General features: G+C 37.1%; 6 protein-coding genes across 6 annotated transcripts; 3 read left to right on the forward strand and 3 right to left on the reverse strand.

Moving 5' to 3' along the window:
• Window positions 1-443: 443 nt before the first annotated feature.
• Window positions 444-1033, forward strand: L201_005773 (uncharacterized protein; the record flags this gene model as incomplete). The annotated part of the gene is made up of 4 exons (XM_066221502.1): window positions 444-542; window positions 650-751; window positions 832-861; window positions 938-1033. The coding sequence occupies 4 exons, from the start codon at window positions 444-446 to the stop codon at window positions 1031-1033; spliced, it is 327 nt and encodes a 108-aa protein (XP_066077599.1).
• A 380-nt stretch (window positions 1034-1413) lies between these two features.
• L201_005774 (uncharacterized protein) lies at window positions 1414-3750 on the reverse strand (the record flags this gene model as incomplete). Its single annotated transcript, XM_066221503.1, has 3 exons — window positions 1414-2360; window positions 2450-2979; window positions 3044-3750. The coding sequence occupies 3 exons, from the start codon at window positions 3748-3750 to the stop codon at window positions 1414-1416; spliced, it is 2184 nt and encodes a 727-aa protein (XP_066077600.1).
• A 4656-nt stretch (window positions 3751-8406) lies between these two features.
• Window positions 8407-11749, reverse strand: L201_005775 (uncharacterized protein; the record flags this gene model as incomplete). Its single annotated transcript, XM_066221504.1, has 12 exons — window positions 8407-8712; window positions 8803-8964; window positions 9060-9219; window positions 9305-9419; window positions 9508-10018; window positions 10084-10237; window positions 10297-10390; window positions 10457-10673; window positions 10738-10872; window positions 10937-11030; window positions 11147-11457; window positions 11618-11749. The coding sequence occupies 12 exons, from the start codon at window positions 11747-11749 to the stop codon at window positions 8407-8409; spliced, it is 2391 nt and encodes a 796-aa protein (XP_066077601.1).
• Window positions 11750-12099: 350 nt separating this feature from the next.
• Window positions 12100-13619, forward strand: L201_005776 (uncharacterized protein; the record flags this gene model as incomplete). Its single annotated transcript, XM_066221505.1, has 8 exons — window positions 12100-12228; window positions 12319-12377; window positions 12451-12468; window positions 12527-12679; window positions 12765-12892; window positions 12982-13137; window positions 13229-13312; window positions 13372-13619. 8 exons carry the CDS (start codon window positions 12100-12102, stop codon window positions 13617-13619), a joined length of 975 nt encoding a protein of 324 aa, XP_066077602.1.
• Window positions 13620-14117: 498 nt separating this feature from the next.
• Window positions 14118-15890, forward strand: L201_005777 (uncharacterized protein; the record flags this gene model as incomplete). The annotated part of the gene is made up of 9 exons (XM_066221506.1): window positions 14118-14315; window positions 14418-14442; window positions 14498-14610; window positions 14711-14791; window positions 14863-14985; window positions 15057-15145; window positions 15210-15282; window positions 15354-15566; window positions 15675-15890. The coding sequence occupies 9 exons, from the start codon at window positions 14118-14120 to the stop codon at window positions 15888-15890; spliced, it is 1131 nt and encodes a 376-aa protein (XP_066077603.1).
• Window positions 15891-17210: 1320 nt separating this feature from the next.
• Window positions 17211-18930, reverse strand: L201_005778 (uncharacterized protein; the record flags this gene model as incomplete). Its single annotated transcript, XM_066221507.1, has 4 exons — window positions 17211-18464; window positions 18554-18579; window positions 18625-18714; window positions 18786-18930. 4 exons carry the CDS (start codon window positions 18928-18930, stop codon window positions 17211-17213), a joined length of 1515 nt encoding a protein of 504 aa, XP_066077604.1.
• Window positions 18931-19484: the final 554 nt, after the last annotated feature.

Here is a 19484-nt window from a genome sequence, read left to right on the forward strand (position 1 = left end):
GAGGAAGGAAAGATAAAAGAAAGAAAGTAAAAAGATAGAAAGTGAGATGAAAGAAGGATGGATACCTTAGTGTGAGTGACTATGCTGAATGTCACCACGTAGTATGTATCTAGTATGGTCAATGAAGTTTTTTTAGATTTGATTAAGATTTTTAGTATTTTAGTATGATAATTAACGTAAAAAAGTGGAGGTGAGCGCAGATTATACCCAAAATATATTCACTTTTTATCAATTTATTGTAATTTATCCCGATCACTTATACTTTTTTTAATATAAACCACGTTTTCTTCATTAATCAATCTACGGAAATACCGGAACCAATTAAATGAGCATTATTCTTCTTTATTTATTTATGTTTTCAGTTGTTTCTAAATAACATCCTCCACAGACCGATTCATATAGACATAAACAAGCTTAGCATCAACAGAAAACCATATAACAACATGTCTTTATCGAGACCATCCAACGCTTTTGATGGATTGGCCACGGACGAATCATACTTTGAAAGGGAAAAAGCAAAGTTGATAGAGGAAATCTCTTCAGTTAGTAAAGAACGATTCACTGCAGTTTGGCCTATTGCCCCGATGGCCAATATCGGTTATTGTGATGAAATATGCAGTACTAACAATAATCTGTTGACTAACGATAGAATTTCGAGGAGCTCATGGGACATACGAATGTTTTGAATCGAAAGCTGGAAGAAGTGTATGGCGTAGGAAGGGAGTTTACAACTATATCCGCATTATGGGGTGTGAGTTTGGACTGATGTCAGAAGATCGCTCGCTGCATCAATAGTACAGATGGACTAATTCATATCTGATCCCGTCACAGAAATTCAGCGATTTGATAAAAGAACAGCAGGTAAATCACCAATCATTGTTAATGAGACGAAGCACCGAGAATATAGCTGATGATATTTGCTTCGTATACTAAACAGACGGAACTTGCTCAATCTGCCGATATCGGTGTTCCAGGTACAGGATCGTCAAATTTCACTTCGAGTGTGGTCAACAACAACAATCAACAGCAATAAATATCGCCTTAGATCACTGATATTTTCTTCCCCTCAGCTCAGCTCTAGCACCATCAAATCGCTTGTAAAATATAGAACTTGGAATATGTTGTACATGTCCCTATGGACGAAATTCATGTTAAAGATTATGCATAGTTATGATATTTATGTTTTTTCAAAGGGAGACAACGAGATTATAACTGAGGACCCAAGAATGAAAGGAAAGTAAATCTGACAACGTTCATTTGCTTAAAATGTATGTAAATGTGGGCTTTTCATGTTTAGATCACGTAATAGATCGTCTCTGACTGTTTTCTTTTTCGTTCATTTCGTTTTGGATTCGACGGACCTGGATTACAGAACTGCCAAATATGCTATATGAGTTCTATCTTCTATTTCATCTATTGAGGGGAAGGGATAGCTTGCGGTGCTAAAGTAGGTATATGATGTGCTATGCCGTGAGTAGGAGTTTGTTGAGGATGGGAATAATACTCATGAGTAGTTAAACCTGTTGATGGAGGTTGATAATAAGCTGCATTGTTGCAAATATTCATTTGGAGCTGTTGATGTTGTTGTTGTTGTTGTTGTTGAGCAGCTTGTGTAGCGTGATGATGAGCGTAATTCATCTGAGCTTGTGTAGGATAAAAGTAGTTTTGTTGGAATTGACCTGGACCAGGTGATTGATTATGAGAATAACCATGGGAAGAACGAGGGGCTTCTAACGGAGTCAAAAGTTGTGGTGGTGAAGGTGTTGTGGAATATTCAGTTAAAGGGAAAGTATATCCATCGAAATAACCTGCAGTACTGTTATTGTAAGTCAATTGACCATTTGTTGTTGGAGTCAAAGTGGATGTAGGAGTTAAATGGTGGTGTGGTATACCAGATAAGCCTAAAATATTTGGACTACCGAATGGTTGATATTGTTGTGTATTCAATTGATCGGGTAGAAGGATATTCATCGGAGGTGCTAAAGAAGGATTACGAGCGACTAATGAAGTTGATCTTCGACTTGCAGCTGAATTTAATGATCTTGAAGAAGATCTTCTTGCAGCTTCATTTGATAATCTAATAGCTTTTTCTCTTGCGGCATTTTCTTTTGCTTTGGCTTTTCTCTTCTTCGATCCTTTACCTTCACCATTTGGTGCTCTAGTGAATTTATAATCATAATCTTCAACATATTTATCCCAGTATTTCTTTGATACTCTTGTCCACCATTCAAATTCTTTTGGTCTTAAATCTTTTAATGCTCTCCATTCAGCAGATAACCATGTAGAAATTGAGCCTGTTTTCATATCAGAATACATATCTCCCCATTGTGGTCTTCTAAAATCTGCGAATGCCATTGCGCCTATTGAATGATTCGTTAGAATATGTTGGTATAGTATGGTTGAAAGTGGCGAATTATTGCGTAAAGCTACGATAAAAAATATCACTCACTGTTCATTGGTCTAGGTGGTTTGAAGTCCTCCCCAGCTTTTTGACATCTAGCAAATTCTTTTGTTATTGTCGCTTCGGATTTTTTCATTAGCTTTGAGACGACAGACTCTTCAGTTAGACCTTTTCTTGCTTCTTCAACTTCCCATAAATGTGGAAATCTACAATGATCTGTTAAAGGTTGTAATTCTTTTGGTTCTCCTTCACCTTTTGGCCATAATTTAGGATTTGACAAATATCCCTCTCTTCTTTGTTTATGTGCTTCTGCAACCGATCGTATCCATTCTGATGGTCCATCATACCATTCATCCGTTGAGCTACATGATGATGACGTGTTACCAACTTTCGCATTTGCAGAAGATTGCTGCTGTTGGGGAACATGCATCGATGCTGTTAAAGGCAGTGAAGTTGGTGTTACTGGTAAAGGTAAGGGCAAAGGTAAAGTGGAATTACCCAAGTCTTCTGCAGCTGTCAAGATACTAGGCGAGAATGACGCGTTGGATTCTGGACTAAGGCTTCGCGATGGTGTCGATCTGCGAGATGTAGCTGTCAGTATAAGCACGTTGACGACTTGTCCAATAATGGTGAGGAACTTACCCCATAAGCTGAGGGTTAATAGTAAAGGGCGAAATCATAGGTGTCCAGCCTGAGACGCCAAGATGAGTTTGTTGAGTATGTTGGAGATATGACTGATCGAAAGAATTGACATGTTGATTTGGTGTAGCTGTTGTATCCTGCAAGTAATTGATTGCAAGATGATAGGGTTGATTGAAGTGATGTTGTGGTGCTTGATTTTCATACGATAACGAAGATGTTGAAGTATGATGATGAAATGGTGTTGAAGTTGGAATTGATGACGAAGACATTGACGAATCCATATCAATTGAAATTGGTTGATGTGGATGAGTGGCGGTAGTTGTTGACATTTTTGAATAATCTGAATGAGATGGTATAAAATAAGATGATGTAGATGAAGATTGAAAAAGATTGATTGGGGTTTGAATGAAAGTTGTTGAATTGTTAGAGATCACACTATCTCTTGATAAAGCGGGTATAGAAGGTGAAGGTGTAGATTCAGAATATGGTGTTTTTGTTGAAGTTGAGGTTGAAGAATATAACGGAGAATCAAATGATTGAAATTGATTATTCGGTTGAATGTCGATACTTAATTGAGGTTTATGTTGCCTAATAATTGAAGTAGGAGTAGTACAAGAACTACTACTGGACCAATTAGGGTTGACAGTAGATGATGGGGTGGTAGAAGGACGATTTGTTTGTTGATTCTGGTCGCGAATTTGCATCATCGTGTATAGGTGAAAGTATTGAATCACTCTTTATTAGTTTGTGTTTATGTGATCCTTTGCCGATTCGATAGAAGTTGTAAAGTATTTTAACTTTAGGATTTCCCTTGTATGATAGGAATAAAGAAAGAGAAAGAAAAAGAAGAAAGTATAAATTGTAGTACGTAGATCCTTTGGATTGATATCTGAGAGGCGTTTGGATTCCAGTAAAAGAGTCACAAATTTAGGTTAGAAACAGTTTCATTTTCAGTGGAGATGCGTCGAGGATAAAATTTATAATACTTACAATTCTTAGTTTTATAAGCTTGCCGAAATGAGGTGAAGTAACTTATGATTATATGAGCACGCCTTCGGGTGAGCTCGTATGTAAACTCATATGGTTATAGCTTTAATGCGATACGAGTAAAGATAACCCAAGTGTAAGGATTCTGTTTCTTGGTGAACACGTGAAAAGATGAACCTTTTTCTTTGATACGTGAATCTGTCACTCTCTGATGGATGGAGATACAGAGTCTTCTTATCCTCTCTTATTATGATTCCAATTGCCCTTGAGATGTATTGATTGAGATGAATGTATGACAACGATGCGATATTGATGATTGGTTTTTGTCCGTTGAAAGTGGCGAAATCGTGAAGTCTGACCAGTAGGGTGTACAGTGTTGTAGTCAATCTTTGATGCTTGTTGTATGTAACAGATTCCCAATTGAATGGATGAATGGATTGAATTGGTTGTTTCTGTTTGATTTTGTATTGAAAAAAGAAAAAAAAGAAAAGAATTCAAATCATTGACTATATATGTATAAATCTATCTAAGAATGATCATCGGAATGATTTGGATAATACCATATAAAATTGCGGAGCGATAACTTATCGAAGGATGAATCATTTAGTGGAAGCTATGAAACAGTGAAATAAACACAATTGTTGGAATTGTTTTTGATAAGGTTCACTTACGAACTGTTGGAGAGAGGAAAAAAAGTAAACGTGTGTTGGTGTTTTTGCTTATCACAAGATAGAAATAATGTAATGAAATTCTAAATATGGCTTGTTTCGTTTGTCTTTGTTTCTGATACAAAATTGGTGATATCTTTGAACTTTCCGTGTTTTGCATTTTTACTTTCCGCCATAGCCATTTTCTTCACTTTACGAGTAAATGTTTCGCCAGATCATCAGGTACGGAAAGGACAATGGATCATGACATGATCAAGATCATGTATTTCGGTTACAATACCATACAATACGAGACTCGATCGAGAGGTATTTGATTCCCATGAGATTAATCTCCATACTGCCACTGCACATCACAATGCTACCATATGTTTTACAATGGTTAGTCATAATAATTGATGTATAATCTTTCTTCTCTTTAAGCCTTTTTTTCTTTTTTTCGATGTACCTGAGTCTGGTCCGCCTAAAAAGATCTTCTCGTATCGTGTATGCAACTTTTGATTCTCCTTCTCCTTTTCCCCAAACCCTTATCTCTCCACTTTCAGTTAACCTTGAGTTTTCCTGGTAACTGATTCTCGCTTAGACCTTTGAGCGAAGGGTCAAAAGTCTGGTTACATTATCGTAGATTTTCCATCAAGCATATACTGGTATCAAATCCTTAAGAAAAGATAACATATATTCCGACGGACTATTTAGGGAAAATATAGCTTGCGCATGTGAATCACGGGTTCAAGTAAGGGAGAACACGGGGAAGTTGGACACTAATGAAAATTCATTAAGCCATACAGTCAATATCAAAATCTTTTGAATCGAAGCAGAAACATATATAGTAAGCGGTGAGCAGTACCGCACTTATCGAAAGGTGGAGTCGGTTCATTTGGTATACCTATGATATCCATTTCGTAAGATGTGCTGGGAATCTGAATGGGAAATCTACAGTCAAAAGTTGAATCATCAGAATCCGACTACTCATGACTCATCAATTGAAACACGCCGCTATTCCCACCGAAATTTCATGGCTACTTGTACTGCATTGTGAAATTTTTTTGGCCCTTGGCACATAATCGATCTACCCTTGCTCAGGTTTCAGCGTATTCATGAGGAAGCGAAATACTTCTGCTCACCTTACAGTAGTCCAATTATGAACCCTTAGCTTTGGTGTGCATCAGAATATGTACCAGGTGTTGTTACGTCTTACCAGCAGCTCCACTAAAATACAGTATGAATTCAGGTTGTCATTCTGTCTAAATGTCCCATTGCTTAAGCCTTTTTGCCATGTATTGTGGTCCGGTCAACACCTAATCTCTTACGAGAACTTAAATTTGAATATGCTTCTGAGAAGGTTTAGCTTATCTATACATCTATGTTCCCTAGCTCACGGATAAATGTGGCGCTTGGACAGATGACAACATGTTACTAAATCATTTAACGTTGTGTGCTTTTGGATTGGGAAAACCCGGCACTAAAGTCTGGCGGCATGATCCGGATCTACGGAATGCTCTGAGCCAAGTAAAGTAAATCCAGAACGTTATCTGCTGCATCAAGACAGTTGAAGGCTATGAGATAAATGTATACAGACCCCTAGGATGATATGACAAACGACAAGAAATTATGGAAGTCTTTGTATCCCGTCAGTGCACCGAGCTAGGCGATGCTTGTAACTCAGTAGATGAGGCAGAACATAATGCTTCTAAATAAGGACAAGATATCACATTGGGATTGTGCTAAGAGTTCGCTGAATTTTTGAGCAACTGCTTTTGATTTAAATGTATCAAATAGGAGTGATTAACACAAAATGTGGCGGTTTCTGCCTGCTCTTCAAGCCGAGCCAAAAAGAGGTGTACGTATCCCTTCCATATGATCGTCAGCGACGATACGCACGAAAGCCGGCTGGCTCTGCCGATGTAAAATATGGAAAAAGTTATATAGATTTGCATTTGAAAAATTTAGACATACTGTAGTGATATCATTAATCTACTTTACATACAGTAACATAAACTGGCGCTTCTTATCAAACTAGATTTAATTAACGATACGGCATCGCGAAAAATATAGCCAGCGCCACACAAGGATTAATTCTGAATTTTCGCTTAGTCCTCCTGAATAGATAATTACGAGAAAGATAGGATTTTGAAAATGCTTCCGGAATAGATTTTGCCATCTATGAACTCGCAAATACAGCCATGTCCTCTGGCAACCTCATAGCTATATGTACTTTACTGTAGTAGGGAAGGTCCTTGCTGCCTGACCAATTGGGGCTTCATCTGTCTTGTTAAAAATCCCTGAAAATTCGATTTTATCTTATCCGCGCCAGCATTTTAATGAAGGTCTCGTACCTCATCATCAACTGTTCGAGCGTTCATGTGAATGAAAAGGGAGCCGTAAAATCCATCAGCGATATCCTTTGCTCCTTTTATGAGAGAGACGCTTTGTTATTCGCTTCCTTCGATTTACGATAGCAAAATTAATCCATGTCTCAGACAATGGGAATTATGATAACTCTGACAAGTATACTGTACTTTGCCGCTTGTCATTATACGCCACACACATGCTAGATTAATATCCGCGTGAATAGAGACATTACAGTAATTTTATCACATATACCCCTATCCACCTCATCGCCTGTAGAGGTCATTCAGGCAAATGGAAGATCTACTGAATGATACAATGGTTTGTACGGTAGGTAGGCTCGGTCTTCGGCGAAGATTCAGTTTTTACGATCGAAGGGCAAAAAGAAAGAGCCGGCGGTCCAGAAACATGCTTTGGCAAGACTTGTGGGGTGACTAACTACGGAATAACGTTGTGATTCAGTTACGAGTTACGATAGAATATACAGTGCTGTAATGATGATTCCCCTGAACAACTCAACAGGGACGGAATAATTCAGTCAACATCTCGATTTAGGACATGCTTGTAATTGTGCCTGCCTTATCACTCGTTAATTGGACAAGCATGTGTTACTAGTAATTTTCCTGATAAAAAAGATCACAAACGACCCTTGATTCAAGTGTGAGAAGACTTATTCAGCAAACTTGATTTTCAAAAGATCCATCGGAAACTACTGCATCGTATCGGTGTTGAGTCCCGTAGTTCCGGCACTGGTATCTCACGACTAACTACCTTTCTCTTCATCATTCCTGTGGTAGTATGATACATGTCATCAATCGTGGGTTGTGTCTCACTCCAAAACGACGACTCCCCCTAATCCAATCCACTGCCCGGTGCTAAATTTTTATGCTGTTCTGTCATCAACATAGGCTTTTAGTTTGCTCCAATATCTGGTGTAAGGGAGAACCTTCAGCTCGCTTATATTAAACCATTTGATCCTTCTTAGCCTTCGTTACCTATCACATAGTGATGTCGGAGGTCTCGGACCGATCAAGGATCGAGCAACCATTGGGGGCTCGAGGCTGCCTGCTACGTGGATCACTACTGCATACGCGAAGTGATCCAAAGGTACAATATTCAATCCGGATCTAGCACAATTTCCAATCCGCTAGATCCGGATTGAGTCTGCTCACGAGATATGTTATATCATAACACTGTCTCGGAGTGCTGAATCTACAGAGGCAGTGACGCCCAAAGCAAAGCATATAATGCTGTCACAAAAATGGACAATGATACATGTAAAGTATATACAACAAAATGAATTACAAGTACGAATTATGAAAGAGATATATGAAGAAAATTCCCTCTAAAGCACAAGGTTAATTAACACCTTTCAAAAATTCTAAATAGGTCAGGTAGATTAGCAATCATATTAAAATCATTTAATTTCCGTTTTGGCCATTGAATTATATTTGACCTGAATACTGGAAATAAAACATGTTCTAATTGCCATAATTGATGATTGATTTCTTCTTTCGAAGTCATTGATTCGTTATAATCATCATGATCATCATCATCTTGATTATGGTTATCATTAGAGGTGCTTTGAGAAAATGGTCTAGGTGAATTGAAAAATGCTAATTCTCTTAAAAAAGTTTCAAAACATTCTTTTTCAGATTCCCAATTTACCTTTGAAACGATAAAAACACCAAAAGTCAGCGAATTGGATGAATGTGCGTGATATGAATGATATCTAATAAAAAGTAATTTCCAACTTACTTGAGTACCTAAACATACTAAAAAATGCGGTAATCTATCTAAATTCGGCGTATAACCTTTTAATAACATTGGTATCGATTCGATTTGGTTTTTCGAGTCAATTTTCAAAGAAAAATATTCATCAATCATTTCTTTCTGATCTATGAGTACATCGAATATTTTCTGTTAAAGCAAGAATAATTCATCAAAATATACAAAAGCAAGTAAGTATCAGCTTCCTTGGCTATTGTTGTTTCGGAGGGAACAGATAATTTTACCTCTAACACTATATTCGCGTCCAATCCAGCATCTTGCAATTTCACTTCTTCATCTTCAATAGCTAATTTCAATAATTCTTTTAGATCTGGTGGAGGCTCAAGACGTAATCTATTGAATGCACCAAACTGTCGTAATCCGAGTTGATAAAATAGCTCATCACTAAAATACAAAATCATGTATTATGCCAATTTTATCAGCTTAGTGATACCCCCTCTGTTCAGATATAGTCACATGATTTACTCACGCCAAGGAAGCGTGATTAACAAGGTATAACTTGGTACTATATTGAATTAGAGATAAACATAATTGTCTTTCTACGATACCAACAAAAGCATGTCGACGTAATATTTCATTTAAATCTATTGTCCAAAAAATCAAACATTAGTCGACCTGTTCACCGGTATTATATATTGGTTGCTTTTACTTCATTTCCGAGATTACACTTACCTAAATTACCACTCTTCTGGACCACTGCCCTCAATTCCTGTATACTATCGAAATCACATATACTTTCCGGTATTGCTTTTTCTTTGCCTTTACCTTTTCCATTAGGAGTAGTTTTATGCCACATTATACCTTCTCTATTCTGATCCAACATATTATCATCTTCATCGACTTCATCATCATCCTCCTGGTTGTCATTGCCGTTATCATCGGAATCGTCAATATTGAAAGGTTCTTGGGCACTTCCCAATTCGCCTAATGCACGTCTTTTGGTTGGTCTTGGTCTCAGTTCCTCTAATATCTCTGTATTGGATTCATCAAATCCAGATAACTGAGATGGATCTAATACAGTTACCATTGAATCTAAAGTACGGTTCGAAGGATCCATCCTAACTTTATAATTCGGCGCCGGTTTTTTAACCTTCGGCGTTGTACTGCTTTGAGTATGATTGTTACCAGAAGAAGACGATTCACCTCTTTTCTCATTGGGTTGATTCGCACCTGGAAGAAGGGTCTACTAGAGATGTTAGTGATGACCACACGAATGAGAAGCCTAATTGATCCTAAAAAACAACTCACTTGAACAGAGAACGATCTTGAAACGTTGGCTCCTGATAGAGCCGTCTGGATTACTCCGACTAAAGCATCTATCATTTCATCCTCATTCAGAAAGTGGACTTCCGATTTGGTGGGATGGACATTAACGTCTATCTTTGCAGGATCGATGTCCAGACTAAATAGCCGAACCATTGTTAGTGCTAAGGCTGTCTCACGATAGCAAGACTGACTTACCTCAGGTATACCCACGGAGAAGCACCTTTGGGTAGATAAGCAGTATATAAAGAATCGATAGCTTTTTTGATCTTGGTAGAGTCAACTAGTCGATCTATAACACTCTCGTTAGATTGATAGCCGGAATTAATTTTACATAATAGCGGACTATGGTACTTACTGTTTATAAACAACAACCATCCACCTTTTCTTGCCCAATTACTATTAGCATTGCTCACCCATCCTTTGCATTGTGCTGACAATTTGGATTCAGGTTGTAATGTAGTCAAAGGAATGTCCAGTAGTTCATTGGCCAATGAAGGTGAATACAAACTTGCTATGTTTGCTTTTGTAGTTGAGTCTACTGGAGTAGATACGTCTGGTAACGAGGTGCCTGCCTATGAGAAGAAGAAACATTTCAGCTCAATATGATGTAAGTCTCAATTAGAATTGCGAATCTACCTTCTTGCATACCCAAGCGACATGAGGATTATGTATTGCATATTTTGTAACGACGTCTAACACCCTAGTATATTCCTCTGAAGGCGATTTGAACGCTCTTTTTCGTAATGGCATATTGAAAAATAGATCTTCTGCCTAAAAAATAATCTGCAGCTGAGCTATAGGTCTTGAAAAGCAGATTCGAAGAACATGTACTCACTGTGATTACGGTACCATCATTAGCTGCACTTGGTTTAGGTTCAGCCGATGTACCTGATTTTGAAGGAATGAGTACACCATCTTGGTAATGTGCTCTATGAGGTGATTATAGATATTAGTTCATAGTCTCTGGAAAATGGTTTTAATTTAGGATATATGTAGATAATCTACTTTAGGATGATATTAGATGGTATAGTATAGTAATACTCACCTCCAACCACAACCATCTTTTTTAGTTTTAGTTACAACTTCAACATGACTAACATAAGAAATTGAAGCTAAAGCTTCACCTCTAAAACCATATGTTTTTAGAGAATTTAAATCTTCAAATTTATTTAATTTCGATGTTGAATATCTTTCACATAATAAAGGTAAATCATTTTTTGATATACCATGACCATTATCAATAATTTGAATTGATTTTAATCCACCATCTTTTAAATTTATTTTTATCGATGTTGATTTTGCATCTAATGAATTTTCTAATAATTCTTTTATTGCATTTGCTGGTCTATGAATGATCTGTTTGATACAAATTTTCAATGTTCATTCATGTAAAATGAAGGATACGAAAGAATGAAGGGAATGATGTTAGCTTTGATTCGTCTTCCAAAAAACTATCTATCTATCTATTTACGCTTTCACCCTTCTTCAGTCAGAAATTGTGAGACTGTTTACATACCTCTGCAGCTGCAATCTGATTAATCACATCTTTGCTCAACTTTCTAATCGGTTTTGGTCCTTCAGGCTCACGATTTTCCCCACTTTCCGTTCCATTCACTTCTCTATCTATATCCATGGTTTCTCCACTCATATCATTGCTTGTATACTTTGTTCTGATGATCTTGAAGAGGAGCAGAAAACATTAAAAGATCATGAAATAAGACGCGTTTCGGGAATTTCAGTCAAGTTAGGTGGCAAATTTGTACGATAATGATGTCACAACATACCATAACGAAATTTACCGTGATCACTATGGTGAGGTAGGGATCCGTTCTCAGCCAGGTCAATGATCTCCACTATTATCCTTTGTTTATCAATGTATATTTTATGCATCAATTCATAGATATCTCTACTTGACTTGACAATCAGACAAACATCTTATCACATTAAATATAGAGCATCTTGCAACGCACTATTGAAGATCAAGGAAGCGTGGTCAAAATGCCGGGACACGTTCACCATTCCGCTCCTCCCCACGTCAAACGACATTACACCATGAGGAAATCACCGTATCTCGTTTCCCTCATCTTTCTATTGGCTGCTACGACTTTGACGTTACTGAACATCTACGTGAGTGAATCACTATCAGCTGACATCTTAGTCTTGTTTGTACAGCTGTGACATTTAACTTACCGCTAACTTATACGTACTCTTTCACAGATTCCCAGTTTGCTTCACGTTATATCTAGAAATCCTGGACCGACCCAATTTGAAACTAGGTAAGCGAGCCAGCTATCAATACCTAATTGCGGAGCGTTATCATTATAGCTGAATATATCATCCTTCACTCAGATATGGACTATATAGAAGGTATGTGTGTACAGTGAAACTCTTCATATGGTCGGCCGAACTGACTGTCAAGTTATAGATGTACAAGATCAACACCTGCACCTAATGCAGCATTTTTGCAACCTTCTCATCCACCTTCCGATCAGATATTCTCGGGATGGGACTTGGGACCTATCAATGGACCAGTATATGGTGATGGTGATGGATGGGTTTGTCAAGCTTTCCCAACTAGGTAAGTCTAGACATACCAAATTACCATCTTTCTCCGCATATCATCAACATTGTTAATAATTCTGTGATCTTTGTACGCAAAATAGATCTGAATGTCAACAACTAGGTGAAAAATTCTGTGTACTTTGGTCCACTGCTGGTTATTCTGCTCAATTGTCTTTAGTACCTTGTTTAGCTAGTTTGATCAGTTTATTATTCATATTCCTTCATAGAGGTGAGTCTCTAAGGGCAAATTGATCATGAAGTGTGACCCGTAAGATACGACAGAAGTAAAGATCCTGACGACAAACTACCCATTTAAAGGTCAAAGAACAGCTAGAGCAAAAGCTCGTCGTCAACAATGGAAACTTGTATCTGGTACAATGCTTATACATTGTATACTACAGATCTTATCTATAGCTTTGATCTTACATGTTTTCAGAACTGATGAGAGATTCGAGACTAAAGGTAGTCATCTCGGTAAGTCATCTCTTCCAATCTGGGTTAGCTGTTGTAAAGTAATATATACAACGTGTCGGATTCCACAGCTGATAATAGACAAACACCATAGATCAATCCTTCTATTATGGAGTAAGCTCAGCGATAGTATCTGGAATCATGGCTTTGCTCTTGACTTTCACTGCACTTGCTGCTCGTAAGCTATTTCTATTCAGCGATTGTGAAGAAGAGAGCTGATAGTATGATATTTATCAGGTGCGGGTAAACCTTGGGCAGCAGGTAAATCAGCCAGACATGCAAAAAGACACAGAAGAACAAGATCAGGCAGAGTTATCGCTGTTCCTGCTGGAACTGAAATTCCACCAGAAGAAGTTGTTACTGTTGGTGAAGTCAGGGCGGCCCAAGAAGCTGTCACTGAAACGACCGGACTGTTGAGCGGTCAAGAAGGGAGTGTAGCTGGGGGTACAAGAGGTGGTGAGAGAGCTACTGACGGAGGTGTATAGAGCGGGACCATTATAGCAAAGCTAAGCTAAGATGCCTTGAGCGCGCCGAGCGAGTCATGCCTGTTGCAATATCCTTGATAATGGGAATGGATCATTCATCCTTGCCTACTGGCATATGAAAACATAGCATCTTGAGCTCTATACGTAGCAAACAGTATATTCAATTATTATAGATGGGACCATGTATATATGTCAGATTTTTGCTTTTATGGTGCATACTAAGATTATCGCCTTTGATGCTAACGGAATATAATGCGCTATGGTGAACAAAGCTAATAACGCACAGATCATTAAAATACCACGTGGCGTGATATCTAGACGCGAAGGATATGATACGAGAAAATGTCCAAGCTCAATATGAAGAACAACAATAAAAAGAATAATATAATAATATAATAATATTGATACTTTATCTTATTACCACCTTATCCTTGTATCACTCTACCTTCTCTTTTCTCTTTCCTATCTTCTTAAGACTACAAGATCACTCTACACAGAATGTCTTCATCACTCAATCCTGACATTGATGGTCATACATACGCCAGACAAGATAGAGAAGAAGCATTAAAATCAAAAGATCCAAAAGTAGCTAGAAGAGCAAAATTCGAAAATGTTTTTGATTTGATAGCGACTGAATTATTAGATTATGTTAAAGGTGAAGGTATGCCCAAAGATGCCGTTGAATGGTACGAAAAAGTGAGTAACCTCATTATCCTTGATATGAACTTATAGTCCAAACATAAGGTAAATTAAGCGGAAAGAACAAATATTTGATGCTGACAATATTTTTTGGTATAGGTACTTTATCACAATACACCCGGAGGTAAGCTGTCTCATTGTTGTTTTTTGCAACCCCTCAGCTGACATCTGATCTGTAGGTAAACTCAACAGAGGTATGTCAGTAGTAGATACTGTAGAAATCCTCAAAGGTAGAGAATTGAATGAAGAAGAATACAAGAATGCTGCTATCTTAGGTTGGTGTGTCGAACTCGTAAGTGTGTTTACTCTTTTGTTTTGTCACTCGGTTCTCTTTTCTATCTCATCTTGAACACTATTATGAAACTGACTGACTTTCCGTGTCCACCTAATAGCTCCAAGCATATTTCCTTGTAGCAGATGATATCATGGATCAAAGTGTTACAAGAAGAGGTCAACCATGTTGGTACAAGATGGTTAGTTGATTGGCCAGTGCAGAATGTATCTCCTTTACCTCAACTAATGATTTTAACCATGTTCCGATCAGCCTAACGTCGGTAACATCGCTATCAACGACGCTTTCATGCTTGAAGCTGCTATTTACCACTTATTGAAAAAACACTTTAGACAAGAGAAATACTACGTTGATCTCATCGAACTGTTCTTAGAGGTAAGTCAGCTATATGTAACGAGTGTTGGTATAGAGTAATATCGATAAAAGCTGATCATCGCATCGCATAGACTACTTTCCAAACCGAACTTGGTCAATTAGTAGATTTGATTACCGCTCCTGAAGATCATGTAGACTTGAACAAATTCTCCCTTGAAAAGTGAGCTCCGTAGCTGACTAATTTGGTGGTCAACGGAAAGCTAACGGTAGTATGCCATTCTTAGACACCACCTTATTGTCGTCTACAAAACCGCCTTCTACTCATTCTACCTTCCTGTAGCTCTTGCAATGCACATGGTTAGTCAAACTTCTACCTATCATGCCATAAATGCGAGATCGAAACTGATATTTGCGCATGTCTATCGTAGTCCGGCATCGACGCTAAATCAGCTTATGATCTCGCTTTACATATTTTAATTCCTCTTGGTGAATACTTCCAAGTACAAGATGATTATTTGGATTGTTATGGAAAACCAGAACATATTGGTAAAATTGGTACAGATATCTTAGATAATAAATGTTCTTGGAACGTAAACACTGCTTTGAAATTCGCTACTCCAGAACAACGAAAAGTACTTGATGTGAGTGATCATCGATATGAGCTGTACTCTTAAAACACAGAATAGATAGATTATTATATTCACGGGCAATTACTGATGTACCTGCTATTAATGTTCCTGAATAAATAGGATAATTACGGTAAAAAAGACTCGGAATGTGAATCTCGAGTTAAAGAATTATTCTCCCAAGAACCAATCTCCATTCCACAAAGATTTGAAGTATATGAAAAAGAATCATATGAAAAGATAAATGGATTAATTGAAACTGTTGATGAACAAGGTACAGGATTAAAGAAAGAAGTATTTAGAAGTTTCTTAGCTAAAGTTTACAAGAGATCTAAGTAGATTCATTCTTTCATCAAGGGGATGACGATTTATAACTAGAAGTGGAATTCCCACTATATTAAAGGATAGACTTGAATATCATATAGATAAATATACAGTATATTGATTAATCATTCGGGTTTTATGTGCATACGCAAAATAATGCATTGTTTCATTGATTCATTTCGTCCATCGAATTTGTATGTTAGGGTCAAAGTTATTAGCCTATTTACTCACAAATTCCATTAACTCTACATTGAGATTTTAAATCCTCTTTGATACCTAACAATGATAGCAAAGCTTGTCTCCTTTCTTTAGTGATAGTCATCGATATGATATGACCCATCTCTTCAGGTTGCAAATTGAATGAATTTGCCTTTGAATTGAGAATAGGTGAATCAGATACAGCCGGGGTAGGTAATAAATGGAAAGTTTTTGATTGGTCCGGCATGCATTTTGTACAGCATATCTATAACCTTATAACTTCAATGAGAAAGGTTGAGGTGAAAATTGTGATGCTCTTGTGATCATGTTAAGAACAATCACGAGTATAGGAAATCCTTTAGAGGCGAAAAAGATATTATTGGAGTTCGGTAGTGTAAAAAGCTTATTTTAGGGTATAGTCATATACAGTATACGGTACATGTTCTCTTGGAAATATCCAAGCCTTTGTATATAAATGAATAACTTCGTTATAGCTGATAAGTCAGGTAAAGCGGATATTCGCAATCAGAGTATTGTAAGGTGGTAAAACTTGCAGGTTGTCATAAAAGGTTCATATGTTAAGTATCAGATGAAGGGAGGTCAAGGTTGTCGAACATGTATCATAGTCTTACAGCTTGGACGCAGTTAAAACATCGTGAGGCAATTTGTGTGATATCGATACTTCCTTTTTTTGATAGCATTTCTTCAGGATAAAGTGTTTGTGTATTCTTACAGGATAGTATAGATAAACGGAAAGTTGCCGCTCCAAGGTCGACTTTTATTCGACTGTGTTCATGACCAATCGATAAATGAAAGAATTTCATTGGATGTCAACAGTGTATAAAGATTCTAGCCATACTTCATCGATCGGACATGAATATGGCATATCATTACAACAACAAGTGATCCAACTTGTTCGTCAATTCCGATTAGCAAATACAAAGACTACAGATTATCCTACTAAAACAATGATGAATTGACAATAATTGCTCTGGCGTCTACCAAATATCCGATCTTACTGCGCATGTATACTAATTATCTTCTGATAATGTTGCTGACATTCAGTATTGAATGGATTATAGCCCCCTTTAAACTATACACTGACATGATTCAGGCATAACTGGGCTTCTCTTTCGATTATTGAGGTATCGGTGTAGGTGTACCTTGTCTATCTCTGATATCATCTTTTCTAATACATTTCCGCTTCTTAAGCGATATAGGACTAGGTATGACAACTTCCACTTCTCTTCTTCTTTTCCCACTTATAGGTGTTTCTGCGACATTTCGATCATCTTCTTCTCTTACATCATCGTTCAGATCAAATGACTTTGACCTTGTTGAATCGATACGAGATCTATCTAGTGATTCAGGAGTTGGCGGGAAGATTGTCTTTGTGTCCGTGGAGAGTATCTTCTTTTTAGGTGTGATAGGTAAACCTGATCCCTCTTCTCCTTGAGTTTTGTTGGTATCTTTACCTTTCGTTGAATAATTATCATTCAATAGATAGTCTAATGTAAATTGTTGTATATCACATTGAATCCAATAATCTATAAAACCAATCCATTCTTTATGGGGTTTTGGAAATTCATTATTTATCAATATAATTTTTTTCCCTTTTGTTATATTATCATGATTATCACTATTCTTCTGTAAAATTTTCCTCTTTCCTTTCAAATTCGAATGATTTGAATGATGATTTATAGATTTTGACATTTCTTTTACGATTCTTTTTATACCAGGTACACTTAAACTTGTACCAACAATTAATAAACAATCTACTGCTGAATCTTTAATATCTTTTTCAACTAATTTACCTATTAATTCACCTTTTGAATGTTCTTCACCATATAAAATGACATTAACTCTTAATGTACCGGTTTTTCTTCTTCTTTCAAATAAAGCTTCTCTTATACTTGAGTTCAATTCACATTTAGGACAAGGTATAGTTCCTTCAATAGGCAAAGGTAAATAATCAATAATTGGATATCCATTTTGACATAATATACAATTTAATGTTGAAATTATTCCATGTAATGGAATTACTTCAGGATCGATATCTTCCATTATGTTTGCTTTTAAACTTTCGTTATCGTTTGATAATGGGTTGAGTAAACCATTCTGTGATAATAATATTGATTCTACATTCTGATCATCTTGATTTTTTGTTTTCTTTGATGATGATCTAGATTTCTTTTTAGGCGGTAAAGGTATACCAACTCTTAAACCTACTTTCGATTCTAAATCATCTATATTTTGAGTATAACATCGCAATAATTGATTGGAAGTAGATAAAGATGCAAGATATTGGTGAAATGGAGTTGGATTCGCTGAAATTGCTAAAGATGCTAGAGAAGTCATTAGGGCATGATGAGCTGATAGAAGTTTTGGTGACTAGTTTTTCAATCAGAGAAGTTAGTTCTAAGCACGATATATACTGTCAAAAGATTCAGTGGATTCTGATTGTATGGTGTTGTACATACCGATAAACATTTTACATGAAATAAATCTTTTATATCCGGTGCGTTTAATTTAGCTTTACCTTTACCTTTACCTTTACCTGCATAACCAGCATCATTATCATTGAATAATCCAGTTGACGATCGAAAATCGGGTATATTCGCTCCTGTTGATATTCCAGCACCTATTCATTTGATGTGGTCAATCTAGGTAATTTGAACGAACTAAAGAGACAATTCCAGATTGGTAGCTTACCTGTAACGACTACTATCTTCTTGGATCCCCTCAAAGTTCTTATAACGTCTCGCAAATCCTGTTCGATATATGAAGAAGCTGCAAGGTGATTTGGCGTACAAGATGGACCAGCTTCGGGAGTTTGAAGAGGTATATGAATCGTCATTATGCCCAAGAGATCACAATATCAAGCTTGAAGAGTAAACAATCCCAAGAAGGTATTTGAGGTAGTCCAAAAACTCCCTTTGTTCGATATTTCAACCAGACATCCGTTTGATCCGTTATGGTGATTATATACACCTGATTTGAGTCATTTGAATAGAGCAGGTATTAATCACAAGTTTGACTAGATAATGCAGACATTTCATGGCTACATCGATGACAAGAGCAGGTTTAAACATTCACAATTGCTGAACATTGGGTTTTTAGGGTTTAAACCATGCACCATGATGATGTATTTTTAGCCCTCTTTAGGCGGTCATGTCCGCTTTTAATCACCTACAGGGGGTGGGCCTCTTTCAATTGCGTGAACGTTTCAGAAACAGTGCAAGGTAGTATGAAATATATGAGTAACATGATAGCGAACAGATTTAGAATTCTATACAGAACGGACGGTAAGAGAAAGCCAGATATAAGATCTGCAGACGACTTGTCGTTGTACTGTAAGTCGAATCTTGCCCTAATGAGAGCCAATTTCGATGGCCGAAAGATGCGCCGATC

The sequence above is a fragment of the Kwoniella dendrophila genome, chromosome 7, assembly GCF_036810415.1.
Source record: "Kwoniella dendrophila CBS 6074 chromosome 7, complete sequence".
NCBI classification, from domain to species: domain Eukaryota; kingdom Fungi; phylum Basidiomycota; class Tremellomycetes; order Tremellales; family Cryptococcaceae; genus Kwoniella; species Kwoniella dendrophila.